The sequence below is a fragment of the Petaurus breviceps genome, unplaced genomic scaffold (genome assembly GCF_028583685.1).
Source record: "Petaurus breviceps papuanus isolate PSGF00001 unplaced genomic scaffold, PetGlider_PUasm1.0 90386, whole genome shotgun sequence".
NCBI lineage: Eukaryota > Metazoa > Chordata > Mammalia > Diprotodontia > Petauridae > Petaurus > Petaurus breviceps.
The window spans coordinates 275,903-290,689 of NW_027187236.1; the positions used below are offsets into that span (position 1 = coordinate 275,903).

Here is a 14,787-nt window from a genome sequence, read left to right on the forward strand (position 1 = left end):
CTGGAGATTATCTGGGACCTCGGAGAGGGGTAGGGACCAAAGGCAGACTCCTGGGTGGTGGGGAGTGAAATCGACCTAGACAGCCCTTTTTAAAGGCCTGGCAGCCAGAGGGCCCCTAGAACACTGTCGTTTGAAAGAACAGAGAGTTGTAGGGGGAATTATCTCATGGGTTGGAGAGACACAGCTATACATGAAGGAGGAGGAGGAGGAGGAGACTGACTGTTAAAATGATGGCAGAGGAGCAGGCCTCCTCAGACACTGGCAGGCAGATGGAGAAATGGGGCAGAGTAAGGGAAAGGATCTTTCCATCTTCCCCGATACCCTTCTCTTTGCCCCTTGATGACTGACACTCCCCCCTCCCCCTGTCACCTTCCCTAGAACGTGGCCCAGAAGATGGAATGTGTTTTTAAGGAGCTCTTGGGGAAGGCCAATGCCCGGCAGGTACAGAAGACCTCTGATATTCTCTTGAGTTCCCCCGAGGCCTCCACTTCCACTCAGCACAGCAGGAGGCCCATGGGACCCAGTCGAACTGGGAAGAACAAGGTTTTCTTCAGAGGCACTGGGGGCCAGGACTGATCCTGAGCCCACCCTGTGCCATCCCCTCTGGAGCTGGGCACATACACCCAGCATGCAGCTGTTTCTTCACGGGTATATGGGATCTCACCTGTGTTCCTTACTTACCTTTCTACCCAAATCCCTCTATCCACATCCCTTTCCCTTTTCTTCCCCTCAAGAAACCTGAATAAAATGAAAGATCAGGCTGGGCAAATGCCTTCCCTCTATGCCCATTTCTCTACTGGGGCACTAGATTGAAGCTTTCAATACTATATAGCCAGTAATGGCCCACATTGATAGGGATTAAGGATTTGCAAAGCACTTTCTAATGTCTCATTTGGTCCCCATAACAACCCTGTGCATTTGACTCCTGCAGAAGACATTGCCTCATTGTGGGCACTCTGGTATCCTGGCTCCCAAGCAAAGTAAAGGACTTACAGAAGTCTGCTTCATTAGCCTGGGGGGTGGGGGCTTTGCTGATTGCCTACTAGGGTCCAGGCACTGGGCTGAGCACTTAAGAAATATCTGAGGCAAACAAGTACCTTGCCCAGGGTCCCATAGCTGGTGAGTGAGGTTGGATTTGGATTTGAACTCCAGGCCCAGCTCTTGACCCACTGAGCCACCGCTTGGAAGCTCCAGACTAATTACAATTAGTATCAGGAGTACTTTTATCATTTATATAGTGCTTTAGAATCATTGAAGAATCGCAGTGACTCTGGGAAGGGAGATGCTGCTATAATCCCAGCAGGCCGAGTTTAAGTGACTTTGCCAGGATCACAGGGCTATGTGTCTGAATTGTCTGAAGTCATGTTGAAACTTGGGTCTTCCTGATTTAACTACTTGGCAACTTAGGAAGAGCTTAATGATTCAGGTGAAGGAGCCCTGACAGGGAGCAGGTACCCAAGTGGGAAGGTAAGGGAGAGTACTGGAAATTAGCAGAGGTTTCCAGATGTGCAGAAAAAGGACATTGCCCTGCTCTCCCCTCCACCCTACCTCATCACAGATACTACCTTTGGCAGTGTGTGTGGGAAGCAGACATTACTTGTTGGTTTCAGAATAGGGGGAGATCAGTGTGTGCTGGAGGGCTGCTGGGACAGCTGATACATGTGGTAGGTGGTAGAGAGGGCAGCTAGGGAGATCAGGAAGGAGAGGGTAACCCCTGGAAGCAGGTCGCATGGAAGCACTCAACAGCAGGGCCATTCCATTCAACCTCCTAAACTAAGGCCTGCATTTTTGATCACCCCTTCTCCAGAGCTGGTGGGGGTGGGGTGATTCTAGTCCTAAAAGTTGGGGGCTGGGGGCAGGGCCTATGGGGAGTGAATTCTAGGAGAAGACACTGAGGGTGAGGTCCCCAATAATGGGGGATGAGTGAAGGGGCAAAAACTTAGGATCCCAATCGGACCAGATACCAAATCCTGTTGGTTCAACTTTCCCAGTGTTTCTCACATCTGTCCTCCATTATCCCTCATTATGGCTCATTGGGATTGGTGTCAGCTTTCTCTTGGGTCTCCTGCCTCATAGAATCACAAAATCTCAAGGGTTGGAAATTCAGAGGTCATGTGGTTCAACCCCACCTGACCTTTCTACAGAATCCCCAATAAGGAATCACTCAGCTAACCTAAAATATAAAGGAAAGTCACCTACCAATACTCTGAGTTCTGTCCCTTGGGGCCAGATAGAACAGGTCTAATTGGACCTCAAGATAGGGATGGGGGGGGGGGAGGCTAGGTGGCAAAGTGAAAAGAGTAACGGCCCTGGAGTCAGGAGGACCTGAGCTCAAATCTGGCGTCAGACACAACACTAGCCATGTGACCTTCGGCAAGTCACTTAACCCCAACTGCCCTCCAAAAAAAAAAAAGAGAGGTCTGGATGTTTGTAGAGACTAACTCCCCTTCTTCAGCTGATCCTCATGAGGCCCATGTTGCAGGTTCTTCCCCAATTGGCCACCCTCAGACCAGGGAGGGACGCCTATCAGCTTCCTCCTGAACACTCTGCCTCAGTTAATACAGCCTAATAGCAAATTAGCTGCTCTGGTTGCCTCCACTGTCTCCTCTCCAGGCTAGCTCATTCAGACTTCCTAATGGATAGACCTGACCAAGTTACTCCCATGAGCCAAAGCCTTTCACTGCCTGCAGGATGACGTCAAAATGACTTTGGAAACTCGGAAATTGGCCCCTTATTTTTCAGTATTTGTCCACTATTCCGACCTGGCCTTGGCAGCTCCCTGCACACCAGGCTGATTCATTTCAATCTCTGGGCCTTACATACTTTCTGGGGCTGTTTCCCTTCTCTACCTGTCCTAATCCTAGCTGACCCAGGCTCACTTAGGTAGCGGCTGGGTGGGAAAATGGTTACTAATCTTAGACCATTCCATCTGGGAATGGCCAGTAAGGAGGGCGAGATTTTTTTTGGGGGGGGGGGGGGGTGGGCTGGGGAGGAAGGGGTCAGGAACCTCAGGCCATCAGGTAAAGTGACTGGGGAGAAGTGGGGTGGAGTAGCCAGCCTCAGGGTCAGGGTCAGGGTCAAGTCATGGAAAAAACATTTGAAGAGAGCTTGTAGCTGCTATAAACAGGGTGAGAACAATAGAATGAAGGCTCCCAGATGAAATCCATAGAGGCCCTGCTAAGGTTCTCACCCTTATCCTCCTCTCCTGTGTGGGCAGAGCTCCCAGGCTTCCTGGACAGAGGGATGGTGCATTGTGTGTGTATGTGGAAGTGTCTATGCACGTGTTTGTACACGGACATGTGCATACTTGGAAGCTTGGGCCTGTTCTGGGCTCAGTGTTGGCTCCTTCCTAAGGCCTTGTAGGTATGTCCTTACTGTATATCAATATGTCTGTGCTCACAAACATGTCCACGTGGCTGTCCATGTCTACCTCCATGCACCTAACTCACCTTTCCTGGTGAAAGGAAACTTCCACGTTGTGAAGTCCTGATCTGGGGAGAGTTTATCCTGCTAATACCTCAGAGTGGGCCCTATTCATATGTACATAAGTGGGGGCCCAGCATGGGGTAGGGGCTGGGAGACTAGGAGCTTGGGAAGGCCTATGCATTGGGGTTAGATGGCTTAATGGATATCTGGGTCTGAGGGGGCCTGAAGAGGGCCCCCAGTTAACAGAAAGGGCCAACCCTTCATCCCCTGGGCCATAGGAAGTAACATTGCCCCTCTCCTTTATGTCCCCTGTCCCTAATCTCAGCCCCTGTCCATGGTCCAAGAGACAATAACCAGAGCATAGCGGAGCTTGAAGGGTCCTTTGCATCTAGTCCAACACTTTATTTTACAGGTGGGAAAACTGAGTCTAAGTGAGGGAAAGTTATTGGCCCAAGCAAGTCAGAAACAGATCCCGGACTAGAATGCAGAACTCCTGATTCCCTGTATGGGGCTTTTTCCATCATACCTAATTCCCAGAAATTCCAGGAGTCTCTTGTCCTTTCCCTCCAATCTCCATCAATCAATCCATCAATCAACAAGCATTTATTAAACACCTACTATGTATGTGCTAGGTACTAGAGAGACAAGTAAAAAAGTGGGATAGTCCCTGCCCTCAAGGAACTTACATTCTAGGGATATAACATGTCCCCTGAGAAGTAAATATGGGATTATATATATACAACAAATACAGAGTGGGTGGCTAGGTGGCGCAGTGAGTAAAGCGCCAGCCCTGGAGTCAGGAGGACCCCAGTTCGGTTCCAGCCTCATACACTTAACACCCACACAAAAAAACTAGCCGTGTAACTTTGGGCAAGTTACTTAACCCCAATTGCCCTCCAAAAGGCAAAAAAAAAAAAAAGAATACAGAGTTCAGGGGCAGGGTGTGAAGGAGGTGGCCGTTTAGCTGAGGTTTCTAGGGGTTCCAAGAGGCAAAGGGGAAGAGGGAGAACATTCCAGGTGTGGGCAACAGCCTGTGTAATGGTATGGAAGGTAGGGAGCAGTGATGGATGGATGGTCTGCCCAGAAATACAGATTGGAGCCAGACTGGGAGTCCCTTTAAATGCCAAACAAAATATGTTATCTTAGAGGCCCTGGGGAGCCATGGAAGCTTGTCCTGAGCAGGGGCATAACATGGTCAGACCTTTGCTTTAGGAAGGACAAGTTGGCACCATGTGGGAGATGTTGGCCTTGGCATGGAGCTTGCTGGAGTCCAGGAAGAGAACTGACCTGCCCATGGTCTGCCCAGGACCTCAGGAGGATGTGTCCTTGGTGAGAGAGGAGCTGGCAGTTATGCAGGAATCATCAGGGGGACCAAGGCTGGCCAAAGCCGGTGCCTGGGAGCAGCAGAAGAGACCGCGTAGCTCTGAGGAAATGCTGCTGCTGAAGAAGGCGTAGATCCAAGGGTTGGTGAAGCTGTTGAGGCTGGCCAGAAGCATGAGCAACACAAACGGCGGCCCTGGGAAGAAGGCAGAAGCCAGAAGAGAAGTGGGCACAGTGCAGGAGGGCTAGGCAAGAAGTGGCAGAGCTAGGAGAATCCTGGGCCAAGGAGGAGGCAAGGCTGGGCACAGGGATAGGGAGGCTACGAACGTGCACCTGTGTGCATCATGGTGTCTGGAGGCAGACATGTCAGTGCCCATCAGCACAGCTCTCTGGGCACATCTGTATGCCTGCCTGCATATGTGTGGTTTTGTGTGCCTTGGTCTGAGTATATGTACCCTTAACTTACCTTCCCGAGGTGCCTGGGGGTCCCACACTGACCACAGCTGCACCAGGAAGAAGGGTGCCCAACACAGCACATACACAATCACTATCACCAACGTCATTCTCACCGTCTTGGCCATGGCTGCTGAGACCCGGGCACCCTCGCTGGGTCCCACGCCACTTGCCCTAGGGGACAGGCTGGCATGGATCTCTCGGAAGATGAGCACCTGGCAGGCAGCAATGCCCGCAGCTGGTGCTACAAACACCATCAGCGCGATCCAGGTGACATAGGCTCGAGGCCCCCATGGCTCGATAAAGAGGGCCCAGCAGTCGAAGGTCCCAGCCTCATCTTCTATCTCCCGCTGGCTGAAGATGAAGAGTTGAGGCAGGCTGAAGATCAAGGAGAGGGCCCATGCGACCAGGATGGGTCTATTCCAGCGGGCCCCACCATGGCGGAAGGCCAACATTGGGCGGCAGATAGCACGATGGCGGTCCAGGGTCATGGCCAGAATCATGTAGGAGGAAGCATACATGCCTACCATCTGCAGATACTTGACAGCCCGGCACAGAAAGTCAGGGCCCTGGAAGCGGTCTGTGATGTCCCAGGCCAGCTGTGGAAGCACCTGGAACAGGGCCACAGTCAGATCAGCCAGACACAGGTGGCCAATGAAGACATGCATAGGGGCCCACCGGCCTCGCCTGCCCCTACGCAACAGGGCCCCCAGCACCAGCATATTACTCAGCATCACACACACGAACATGGCCGCCAGCAGTGCCACCTCAGCCTGGGCCAACCATGGGTTTCGAGAGTCGCTGCTGCTGCTGCTGCTGTTGTTGCCAGGGAGGCTGCCATTGGAGAGAGGCCCAGGGGCTGCTGGGAAATAGAGATAGGGAGAAATGAGAACCCTGGCCCTGGATAAGACAGGCAGGTGAGGATCTTGGGCCAATTCTGAATCACATCAATCACCCTGTGAGGCTGAGCAGGGGTATTAATTTAGAGAGATGGGAGGGTGGTGGCAGCACTTTCTTCCCTCCCCTGTTCCCACACCAAATAACAACTACCCATGGTCTGAGATTTCAGAGAATACTTTCCCCCTCCCTGGACCAGAAGTACCTGATCAGGATGATCAGGGAACCATGATCAGGCTAGTCTTGGAGTAAGGGGTTAGAGAGTGAGGGATTAGACATTAGGCCCATTTATAGGCTCATAGGATGCTAGATCTAAGAGCTAGAAGGATGCTTCAGAGGCCATTGTGTTCAACCTCATTTTTATAGAGTAGGAAACTGAGACCCAGGTAAGGGAAATGACTTGCCCAAGGTCACTCATAGGACCCAAGTTCAATCTCCTCATTTTACAGAAGAGGAAACTGAGGCCCAGGTAGGGGAAGGATCTTGCCCAAGGCCACCTAGGTAGGAGGTAGCTGTGGCAGAACTGGAACACACTACACACAGTCTCCATGCCAACCTGCTTCATCTATGTGCAGTGGGCATGCCTCATCTTTGCCATCCCATTAAAGCTGGGTGGACAGGACAAGAGGCAGGGTTTTGCCATTGTGCATTAGAGTGTGGGTGGAGGTGAAGGAGTGGGGGCAAGGATCCAGATCTCCAAAATCTTTCTCCCTCATACAACCCCCCCCCCCCCCCCCCCCCAACAAATTTCGGAGTGACCATAGGCGTTTACCACATTCCAACTCCCAGAGGCAGTTCCAAAGAATGGAATCTAGGTAGGACAGGGTATTCTGGGACTTAGGAAAGTGATGGGGCATGTTGGGTGAGGTAGTGACCTGACTCCACACTCCCCCCCCCAAGCCTCCAAACCAATGTACCCCAAACAGACCCTACCCTGTTTCTGTCCCTCACTGCCTCCTCTCTCTCTTTGCCCTTGTCCCCTTGGCTATACCACAAGGGTGGTGGCAACCTTACCTGATGCCATGGAAACTCTTAGCATGCTGGATACAGAGGGGACCCTGGTGTCCAGCCCCTCTCCTCCACTTCAGGGGCCTGGAAGGGAGAGAGCCCTATGATGGGTGCTGAGCTCAGTCCGACCCCCAATCCCCCAGATCCAGTCTTTGCCACTTGACCCCGGGGAGGCAGCTGGAGGGGCTCTTGGGTATGAGTGCCGATGAGGATAGAGAGGGCTTGGAAGGGAAGGATTCCTGAGGCCCTGGGGCCACTCCCACTGTTCTCACCAGTCCTCAAGGTGGGAGCAGGTTAAAATGGATGAGGGCTTCTGTGTGTGCTGGGAAGGGGGTGCTGTCTGGGGGTATGGATGTTGTGGGAATTCGTGAGGGAGGGAAAAGCCTCTGGAAGTGAATAAGGGAATTTGTGTATGTCTGTTCTCGCTTAATATGGGCTCTGCTGGTTCGGTTGTAGCCAGAGACCTCCCTTCCCTTTCCTCCCCTTTCCTTCCCTGCCTTCCCCTTCCTTCCACTTCCCTTCCCTCCCCTTCCCATCTCAGCCCGATCTGGCCCAGGGCTGTGAATGCAGAGCCAAGGACAAGGAGAGTGCGTGTGTTCGAGTGAGTATGAGTGTGTTGGGGGGGAGGGGGAGGGGGAGGGTTGGGGGGAGCAGAGACATAAAGGCAGGCCTGGAACCTGGGCCAGATCCAGAAAGGCTGGGAAGAACAGTGAGAGAGAGACATGTCCAGACATTGACAGATACCAAAGAAACCCCCAAATGGTAGAGGGAGAGATTAGAGATTCTCCCCAGAGACCCGATGACCCCAGATGAGCCAGGGCCAGCCACTGAGGGATCAGGGACCTCGGCCTCCTCACCTGTTCCAGCAGCTCCTGCTATGCCTGCCTCTGATGACTTTCCATCTCCCCATCCAGGCCAGGGCCCAGCTCCGCCCTCCACGGACTGCCCCCCCCCCCCAGGTCCCCCAGTGCGAAAGGAGGGAGGGACCTCAGACCTGCTCACACACACCTGCCCTGCCCCACCCACTTCCTGTCCAAGATTCCCCATACCAGGGGGAGAGGGATGGGGGAACCTCCCTCCGAACCCTGCTGCCACCACCACCACCATCACCACCTAGCTCCTAGCCATCATTGACTGCCCCTCCCTGGAAAGGGAGACTATCTCAGCCAAACTACTTGTTTTTCAGGTGGGGAAACTGAGGCCTAACCAGAGAAATGATTTTGCTGAGTTAGCAGGAAGCAGGACAAGAAGTTAGTCCTCCAGACTCCTACTACTGGTCCTGGACTTTCTGGGCCACCATTTTCTCTAGCATTCCTTCCCAGTCCAAGATAGGGGTAATCAAAGGCGAGTGCTCTTGCGTGTGCACACACACACACACACACACACACACACACACGAACATGGAAGCCTAGACTCCTAGACTCCTGGGTCCCCTCCTCCTCCCTGTCTCTGGGATTGCCATCAAGCTGGGGTGGCTACCCCACAGTTAATGATGGGAAGAAGGTGTGGTTGGCTGGGGGTGGGATTGATTCCCCCTAAGGGAGTTAGTTAGCTTCCTTCTGGGGGGAGGCACGAATTTCAGCCTTCCCAGAATGGACCCAGGACCCCTCCCCTTCCCTGACCTGTTTTCCTGTTTGTTCTTGCCCCTTCTCTCCTCCCTGCCAAAAAAAAAAAAAAATTAGGAGCCCAGCCAAGGGGATGGTAAGAAAGAAGAGAGAAGAAGGTTCCCCTCCCCAGGCCAGGTCCACTCCAGAGGGGGTAAGTAGCTTGGACCCATTTCTACCCCTAGATTAGAGCTGCCAAGCCCTTTGACACACTGAATCTGGGAGGGGCAGTGTTCATTTCAGCTGAGGAGAGAGCGAGGCAAGCACTTCTAGCCCTGTGATTTACTCCTCTGGATGACAAGAGCTATTTCCAAAGCTAGGAACCTGTAATGTCACTTGACTGCCTCCTCTGTGAAAAAGGAGGCTTGAATTCAGTGACTGCTGGGGGACTTTCCTACCTTGCTCCTCTGACTGGTTATCTAGCCTTTGTATGTGATGGAGAAAGACACCCTCACATACACAGGCCCCAAATACTCAACTGGGAAACGGGCACTCTCAGGGGCCAGCTTGGAACTTCGGAGTCATCTTTCACATTGGCACTTTCTATGGACTCCATGACCTCAATGAGCTCACTGTTTTAAGTATGCAGTTATCCCTTCCACATTGTGGGGGTCAGGCTCGCTGCCCCCATGATCTGGAAAATTGGCATAAAATTTTTTGGCCCTCCCTTTGATGGGGTCCCTGGGGTTTAAATCAATTTGTAAAACCAGTCTGTAAAATCACGTTTCCCTTTCCCAGCCTCAAACTCTGCCTCTTCCCCCTATCCGAACTCTGCCTAGGTAACAACTTGTGACTCCTTTGTCCTAGCCTAATCTCCTCATGTCTCCTCAGGTCTGGCCCAAATCTCATCTCCAAGTTAAACAATCTGTGCACTGAAGTCACAAGTTCCTCTCAGTCAGCCCTAACTTTTATGTATGCACTGAGGTCCCTTACATCCATCCGGTCAGTCCTGACAATGGCAGCCCTACCCTTTAAAAGTAAAAGCATGTACCCCTCTCACCCGCAGGTCTCCTAAGGACTCTTGCCTGCTTCTGTAGAAGCGCAAAAATAAACTTCTACAACTCTCACTCCAGCTAAGCCTGAGACCTTGAATTCTTTCCAGACGCTATTGCAGATTTTCTGGTCTTAGATACGATCAGAGTTCCTGCTGAACCTAGAGGGAGCCATCCCTCATCACCTTTATACCAGAAAATTCTGAATTTTTTCTTTTTCTTTTACGGGTGTTGATATTATACAGAACTATACATATATTTTATGTATTTCTGAGTTTCTACACTTTTTCTGTGTTGTCTGCTGGCTTTCACATGTTGTCTGTGGTTTCCGCTAAATCCCCCCAGATTCCTATTTAATTTCTTATGTTGACCAGAAATATATGGAAGTCACAATGGGGAAAGTGGGGATGTGGAAGGGATAACTGTACTTTGTTGCTGGTCCTGGGTCCTTCCATCTACCTCATGTCTTTGGAATCTAGGTCCTGGAATTAACAACTACAGAAAACAAAACAATCCTTCATACCTATTGTACTCTGCTAGGAGGTAAGCACAACTTAGTGGCCCTGCTGAACAGAGATATGCATTCACATCAGCTCTAGACTGCCCAAGGGGTTTCCAAGATGGAAGAAGAGAGAAGAAGGCTCCCCTCCCCAGGCCAGGTCCACTCCAGAGGGGGTAAGTAGCTTGGACCCATTTCTACCCCTAGATTAGAGCTGCCAAGCCCTTTAACACACTGAATCTGGGAGGGGCACATCTTCATTTCAGCCTAGGAGATGGGGAAGATGAGACAACCTCTTCTAGCCCTGTGACTTACTCCTCTGGATGAGAAGAGCTTCTGGTGGACCAGGCTGTGACTTGGGCTTCCAAGGGAACCTGCTCTCCCTTTGCCCCCAGCAACCTCCAGGGACCCACCACCCTTTTCCTGATGTATACAATTGCCCAATGCCTGGGTCAACCCAGGGAGAACGTCAGTAGACAATAATAATCTACCTGAACTCATTCCTGGGCTTCAACAAAACACCATGCCTCCCCTCTTTTGGAGCTCCCTTTCCCCATTAGAATGCTCCTTGGGGCAGCTAGGTGGCACAGTGAATAGAGTACCAGCCCTGGAGTCAGGAAGACCTGAGTTCAAATCCAGTCTCAGACACTTAACACAAAACTAGCTGTGTGACCTTGGGCAAGTCACTTAACCCCAATTGCCCTCCAAAAAGCAAAAAAAAAAAAAATCATTCTTTTATTTAGGGAGCCAGGAGGCCATTTTATCTGACTTCCTCCAAGGACATGCATATGGACATGATGGACAGATTGTGCCTCCCTTCCCCCCACCCCTCTGCCTTTGCACCTTCATTGATCACCATTTATTATCCTTTCTTGAGTCCCAGGTCAGCTGCACTTTTCTTGCCAACAATGATTAAGTGTTCAAGAAGATTTTCATTATTCTTTTCTGCTACAGATATCTGAGTAATGGGTTTCTTTAGCATTGCCATCATTGCTCTGCCAAGAGGTAAGAAACATTATTCTTCATCAGTCTTCTGCAGTCATAATTGGCCATTACATTCATTAGATTTCTTCATTATTTCAAGGTTATTTGTCTTCGCATTATTGTATTCACTATAGTTGGTTCTCCTGGTTCCTCTCTGGGTCTCAAGTTTTCTGCATCAGTTCATACAAATCTTCCCAGTTTTCTCTGAATCTTTTCCTCAATTCTTAGAGAACAATAATGTTCCACAATTTGTTCAGCCATTTCCCAATTTTGATGGAGGTGGGGGGAGGGGGGCGGTGGAGCACACTTTTGTTTCCAGTTCTTGGACACAACCAAAAGAGTTGCTATAAATATTTTTTTTTATGTATGGGTCCTTTTCCTCAATCCCTAGCTTCCATTAAGAATCAGGTCAACAAAGAAAGAGGAAAAGGACCCATATGTACAAAAATATTTATAGCAACTCTTTTCATAGTAACCTCAAATTGGAAATTAAGTAAGAGGGTGGGGTGGGGATTCCCACCTATTGGAGAATGGCCAAACAAAAGATGATGTATGCATTACTGTTTTGTAAGTAATGAGGAAATGGGTAGTTTCAGAGAAACTAAGATCTCTGTCATGATACAGAACAAAGTGAGTAGAATTAGGGAACATTGCAATTATAGAATTAGGGAAATTGCAATTATAACAAATTTTTGGAGAAAAACAACTTGGAAATTCTGTAGAATTTGTATCAGTTAAATGATAAGCCAGGAGGCCAAGAGATCCACTTGGCTCCTTCAGTAGGGGGGGATAGGCCTCAAACATGGGCCTAGGCAATGTGGGGATGTGATGGGGAGGCTAGGTGACACAGTGAGTAGAGCACCAGCCCTGGAGTCAGGAGAACCTGAGTTCAAATCCAGCCTCAGACACTTAACACAAAACTAGCCGTGTGACTGTGGGCAAGTCACTTAACCCCAATTGCCCTGCCTTCCCCCCTCCAAAAAGCAAAAGTAAATTTAAAAATATATATTTCTCCGTTTGATTCCTGGACTCTCTTGCTGGGATGGACAGAGTCCAGTGGCTCTTCTGGCTCCTCATCCCGAGAAAAAAACAAAACCAACCCAGGAGTTTGGGAATTGGGAGACCATGTGCACTTGCTGCCCTTCCCTTCCCCCCCCCCAAATGCTGTATACTATGTAAATGTCTATATGGCATTGCAAACGTCTTTGTGTAGGCCTCATCACATGGAATGAGCACTGGAAGTATTGAAGTTTAGGGGTTCTGGGACCCCAAAATTCAAGGGCAAATGATTCATAGGTTCTGCCTCGAATGAATTCTACTTAAACCTTTTTTTTAGTCAGAAACAAGGTTTATTAGAACACTGATCAGGTGTTCTAATTTTTGCCCAGATTTTAAGAATCTGAGCATTTATGAGAACAAATGAGCCAGATTCTTAAGGAATCTGAGCAATTTAACGGGGGACAAGATGGACCTTATATACAGAAAGACTGTGGCCAAGTAGACTGGGAGGGCCAGGTGCCCCAGGTGAATGCCAGGGACCTGGGCCACATGGGAAAGTCCAGGGGCTTTTCCTTTTAGAGCTTCAGATTCCATCCCTATCAGAAGGGTTCAGAAGGCCTGGGTTCCAACCCCCAGCTCTGCCACTTTCTGTGACCTTGGGCAAGTCACTGGAACTCTGTATACCTCAATTTTCTCCTCTGTACAATGGGAATAGTCCCCACCCTTCCCTACCTCATAGGCATGTTTTGAGAATAAATGGGATCACGTGTGAAAAAATAGAGTGGTGTGGTTTCAGTCTCTGTTCAGAAAAAAGGTAATGTACATGAAGTCTCTCTGTATGCCCCAGCCCCAACCCCAATCAGCTTCTATTCATTCTGTATATACCTGTGTTGTGGGGGTGGGGGTAGGGGAGCAGAGGAGGAGAGTTGGTTCCTGATCCAGTTTGAGGCCTAGGACAGAAGAGGCAGAGAAGGAAGAGGTCGAGTTAACAAACATTTATTAAAGAAAGGCAAAAAGGAGCTTACAATCTAATGTAGAAGATAAATTTGGTAGGTTAGATTGGAGTTTATCTCTGAGGGAAGCCATTAAGACTGAGGAGGACTGATAAAGACTTCCTGTTGAATGGAAGGAAGCCTGGGAACCCAGAAGGCAGAGAGGCAGAGATAAGGGGAGAGAGAGAGAGAGAGAGAGACAGAGAGACAGAGAGAGACAGAGAGAGAGACAGAGAGAGACAGAGACAGAGAGAGACAGAGAGAGAGACAGAGAGACAGAGAGAGACAGAGAGACAGAGAGAGACAGAGAGACAGAGAGAGAGAGACAGAGACAGAGAGAGACAGAGACAGAGAGAGAGACGGAGACAGAGAGACAGAGATAGAGAGAGAGAGACAGAAAGAGAGAGACAGAGACAGAGAGACAGAGACAGGCAGAGAGACAGACACAGAGAGAGATGAAGTGTCTTGCTTGTACAAGGAACAGCGAGGCCAGTGTCACTGGATGACTTTGATCAATTGGGCAGCTGAGTGGAGGATGGGCAGGAAACAGAGTTAAGTGGCTTGCCCAGCAGAAATATTGTGCCGGGGTCTAGGGGAACAGTGTGAGTATTCTACTTGAAGAGAATGGGCAGGGTAGACATGAGTTGTCTTGGCCACATGAGTGTCTCTCCACATTTCACTTGTTTGTGTCCCTCTTCCCGGTAAGGCTGTGTGTGCATTTGTGGGAAAGTGTGCCCCAGTTTTATGAGGGGGGAGATTCTCTAGCTATACTTCTTACCAGGCCATCTGAGTAAATATTGCTTTGAGTTGTTTGTGTCTACTGGCTGATTGTTAAGGCAAAGCTCACCAGTAAGGGGCTCGTGAGCTAGTTTTAGGAGTTGAGACCCAGAGAATGCCATTTGGATCTAGAGAGGAAATATACGCCTGGTACATAGCAGACCCTTCATAAATGCTTGGCTGACTGACTGAATCCTGTCTCAGGCACTTACTAGCCATGTGATCCTGGGCAAATCCCTCATCTTATTGGGGGGGGGGGGCCTGGAGCCCTCTGTATGTCTGTCTACAATCACATGTCTGCATCTGGAGGCCCTTGCCATCCCCAGAGAAGCTCTCTTCTCCTTGGTCTCTGCACTGGAGAGCATTCTAAATTTCATTTTGCTTTGTATTAGTGATTTGAAACAATCTTTTATATGCGTCTTACACTACTTTCTTTTTCCCTCTTCATTGTAGGTAATATTCAATAGCTTACTGAACACTTCATGTATGCCCCTCTGTTTCATTCTTGCTGTCCTGTAACTGTATGGACAGACTGGACAATAGGCATTTTTCATCCATTTGGTTTTGATCCCATGGAGACTGTGGAATTCCATGATTTATAGCATCACCAGGGGAATATTGATATTCAAAAGATGTCCTTTTGTGTGTGTCAAGTTGCAGATTTGGAGCTTGGAAAGGAGTTCTCAAGAGTAAACTAGCCCATTTTTCCTCCTCCAGTCCTCATGATCATATTCCAAGCCCTCTGATACTTTAATGTAGAAGCTGCAATATTTTCCCCCTGACTCAGAAGTTCTGAATTTTGGCTCTAATATTCCTTAGGGTCTTCATTTTGGGAA

The 14,787-nt window shown here is 49.7% G+C and overlaps 2 protein-coding genes across 8 annotated transcripts in view; one reads left to right on the top strand and one right to left on the bottom strand.

The window, feature by feature from the left end:
* ARHGAP4 (Rho GTPase activating protein 4) overlaps nt 1–876 on the top strand; it is a 22,527-nt gene extending 21,651 nt beyond the window's left edge. For all 5 annotated transcript variants that reach the window (XM_069108441.1, XM_069108444.1, XM_069108442.1 and 2 more), the window contains exon 23: nt 379–876. In XM_069108441.1, the coding sequence (XP_068964542.1) occupies nt 379–576 (198 nt within the window). In that variant the 3' untranslated portion in view covers nt 577–876. The remainder of the gene's footprint in view (nt 1–378) is intronic.
* Nucleotides 877–3,804: 2,928 nt separating this feature from the next.
* Nucleotides 3,805–8,226, bottom strand: AVPR2 (arginine vasopressin receptor 2). 3 transcript variants are annotated; one of them, XM_069108450.1, is made up of 4 exons: nt 7,962–8,065; nt 7,111–7,188; nt 5,213–6,058; nt 3,805–4,942 (listed from the first exon to the last, which is right to left on the bottom strand). In XM_069108450.1, the coding sequence occupies exons 2-4, from the start codon at nt 7,133–7,135 to the stop codon at nt 4,737–4,739; spliced, it is 1,077 nt and encodes a 358-aa protein (XP_068964551.1). In that variant the 5' UTR covers nt 7,136–7,188; nt 7,962–8,065; the 3' UTR covers nt 3,805–4,736. The 3 variants fall into 3 exon arrangements, with proteins under 3 accessions (XP_068964551.1, XP_068964550.1, XP_068964549.1); XM_069108449.1 differs by having other exon boundaries at nt 5,213–6,061; XM_069108448.1 differs by lacking the exon at nt 7,111–7,188 and having other exon boundaries at nt 7,962–8,226.
* Between the last annotated feature and the right edge of the window lie 6,561 nt (nt 8,227–14,787).